This window comes from Mus pahari, chromosome 7 (genome assembly GCF_900095145.1).
Source record: "Mus pahari chromosome 7, PAHARI_EIJ_v1.1, whole genome shotgun sequence".
Classification (NCBI taxonomy): domain Eukaryota; kingdom Metazoa; phylum Chordata; class Mammalia; order Rodentia; family Muridae; genus Mus; species Mus pahari.
The window spans coordinates 4066793-4069861 of NC_034596.1; the positions used below are offsets into that span (position 1 = coordinate 4066793).

At 45.9% G+C, this 3069-nt stretch overlaps 1 protein-coding gene across 1 annotated transcript in view; it reads left to right on the forward strand.

Annotated features, from left to right (window-relative positions):
• The first annotated feature begins 300 nt into the window (after positions 1-300).
• Positions 301-3069, forward strand: part of Tp53i3 (tumor protein p53 inducible protein 3) — a 6904-nt gene continuing 4135 nt past the window's right edge. Inside the window, 5 exon segments of the mRNA XM_021202321.1 lie at positions 301-345; positions 347-433; positions 2539-2694; positions 2696-2742; positions 2744-2797. Of these exon segments, the coding sequence (XP_021057980.1) occupies positions 301-345; positions 347-433; positions 2539-2694; positions 2696-2742; positions 2744-2797 (389 nt within the window).

Consider the following 3069-nt stretch of genomic DNA (forward strand, 5'->3'; position numbering starts at 1 on the left):
GAGCAAGCCCTTGACCCTGGGATGCAGCCACCGTATCTAAAGGAGCCACGTTGGGCAGTACCTGCTGAGCCAGCTTGTTTAAGTCATTCCTATGGCTGAAGGGGGTCTGCCAACAGGACTAGGGACAACCATTGTCTTCCAGAATCCAAGAGCCAGTCTAGAGATTGCAAGGTCCTGTGAGACAGAATTGGGGATCTTAACCAGATCTTAACACTTGCAGTGAATACTGAACAAGGGTGTCCTCCCTTCTTCCCCTCAGAGCCTAGCGCTTCTGTCTGTCACCCAGTACCCTCAGACAGCATGCTGGTGATGCACTTGGACTGGTCAGGTGGACCAGAAAACCTTTTTCTATGTGAAAGATGTGGCCAAACCAAGCCCAGGAGATGGTGAAGACCTCCTGAAGGTGACTGCCAGCACCCTAAACAGGGCAGGCATACTCTAGTACCTAGGGATTCCAATGGTCAATCCAGGACAGACTCCAGAGATTTTTGTTTTCAGTGGGCCGAGCAGACACAGAGAAGATATTAGTGTGCTGGGCGTTCTGAGACCCAAAGATGTGGCCACTTTGTTTACATCAAATGAGGGGGTTGTGCTGATGGTGTAGCTCATTTGCAGAGCCTTTGCCTAGCAAGCTCCAGGCCCTGGGTAATCCCTCGCAACAAAACAAAAACCAAGAGTACCTGCAAAGCCGAATCCACCATGTGTTCACACATTATCTTCTCTGGCATCCTCACAAGGGGTAGGGAGGATGTGTGTGTAAGGGGTAGGGTTCATTTGGCCCTAATTAACTCCTCAGACAATCCTATTTATACGTTACAGAGTCACCAAGGAAGGCACAAAACAAAGTCAATCACAGTCCCTTTAGATTTCCACCCCCAATTTCATAAATGACTTATCAGAACTGCTATGCCCATGGACTCCAAACTGGACAAAGTGCTTGTTAATTAAACTTTGGTTAGGATTTTCTCTTCACTGGCCTTGATTTTAACCCATCCAAAGCCTAGTTAGTCTATGACCTCTTTTTAACAGACTTGAAAATAGCCTGGCTTCCAGGTAGCATCAAAGAAGCCAACTGTGTGTACCGATGTGGAGTGATTAATAAGTTATAATTTAAATAACCTCTCACCCACGCTCCTATAAGTGAACCAAATAAAATCACTGGCTTGGAAAAAGAGTTACAATCCAACCATAAGACGGAATGTTAGCAGGTAACTTTTATTCATTTATTGTTTTAATTTTAAAACAAAGTATGTAGTCCAGGATAGTCTTAAACTTGAGACCACCCCAATTCAGTCTCCAGACTGCTGACTGACATTACAAACATGCACCACCGAGGCAGCCTACAAGGTTAAGAATGAGAATCCCAGTACTATAGAGGATGAGGCAGGAGGATTGCTTCAAGTTTGAGGCCTACATGGGCTACAAAGAAAGACCTTGTAGTGGTGGTGGTTGTAGGGTTAAACCAAGTACTGTAAAAATTAAATGATACCCTGTCTCGGAAAAAAAAAAAATTAAATGATGTAGGGCCAGGGGCATAACTTCATGGTAGAATATTTGCCTAAGATGCTCAAGGTCCCCAGTACCGCAAAAACAAACAAAGCGAAGCAGATTCATCCAAGCAAGGAAGAGTAAGACATAGTTCAGTCTTACTGGCAGCATGCCTGTCTAGCACGCATGATTCTGGGTTTGATCTCCAGGGCTGCATAAACTAGGACAGCGCTTCTTTCACAGCTGAGTCGGTTGGGATCAATTAGAAATGTACATCGAGGGTTGTGAAGATGAGTCCGTTGGTGAACTGCTTTAGCAGCAAGCATAAAGACCTGCCTTTGGACTGTAAGCACAACAATTAAGAAGCCGGTGTGGGCCTGTCATCCCAGAGACAGGAGAATCCATGGGGACTTGCTGGCAAGCCTGTCTGGCTGAGCTAGTAATTCTAGGTTCACTGAGAGATTCTGTCTCAAACCATAAGGTGGAGAACACCCGAGAAGATACTGTATTGACCTCTGGCTTCCTCGTGCATGCACACACATGTATATGCACACAGAGAAAGAAATGTGCATCAGAATCAGCCAGGGAACTTTTGAAAATGAACATGTCAGGGCCAGACAACTGTGGTTTGAAATGATTCTGATGCAAAACTGCAGTTAAGTCATTATGGTCTAACGCCTTTGAGGTCTAGGGTAATAACAGAGTTTGTCATTCATCAAATACCAGTCATTTCTGAGAAGTCCAGTTTTGTTCCCAGGTTCTCTAATAATTTACTTTGCAATCTTTGTAAGCCACATCCCCACCTTGGCACCTTTCTTTGTACAACAAACAGCTTAAGTAAAGTAACTAGCTGAGAAGCTATCAGTTATGACAACACTGAGTTTGGGACCTGTGACTTTTTATTTACAGAAGCCAAGCCATTTCCCTCTTCCTTTTTAAAACTTACTCACAAAACTGGACTTCATCCTGAAATTTTTCTCCAAGAGAAGGAAGAGCTGTTGAAAAGGGGCCAGGGCTGGTAACACACAGGTCTCTGATCATGTCCCCTACTTACTGCAGCGACTGAGCCAGCATGTCGCACCCCCAGGAGCCAGTAGCATTTTGGAACTTGAGGCATTGGGACATGTGGTTGAGCTGGAGCCTGGCTGCTAGGGACACAGGAAGACTAGAGTTTTGGCCATGGCTCTGCTGCCTGGTGGAAGCCAAAGCTCAGTACCTCGCTGTCCCTGAAGATCTCCTTGTACCTATCCCAGAACTGAGTGTCTCAAGCAGCAGCCATCCCAGAGGTCTGGATTACAGCCTTTCAGATGTCACTTCTTGAGAAAGCCTGATGCCCATTTCCAGAGCATGGCTCATTCCGTAGTAAGCCAACTTCTCTGAGCCCAAGCAGTCCTCTAGGACACCCATTAACCTGCCCTGTAGGATCACTGAAGGCCATGGCCATCAAACCATGCTATATGGCTTGCTATGGGGCTTGGAACCAAAGTTAGCAGATAGGAGGTCTATGCACATCTTAACACAGACCCAGGAGCAATCTGCACCTCGAATCATGCGGACTTGTCTAACACAGACCCAGGAGCA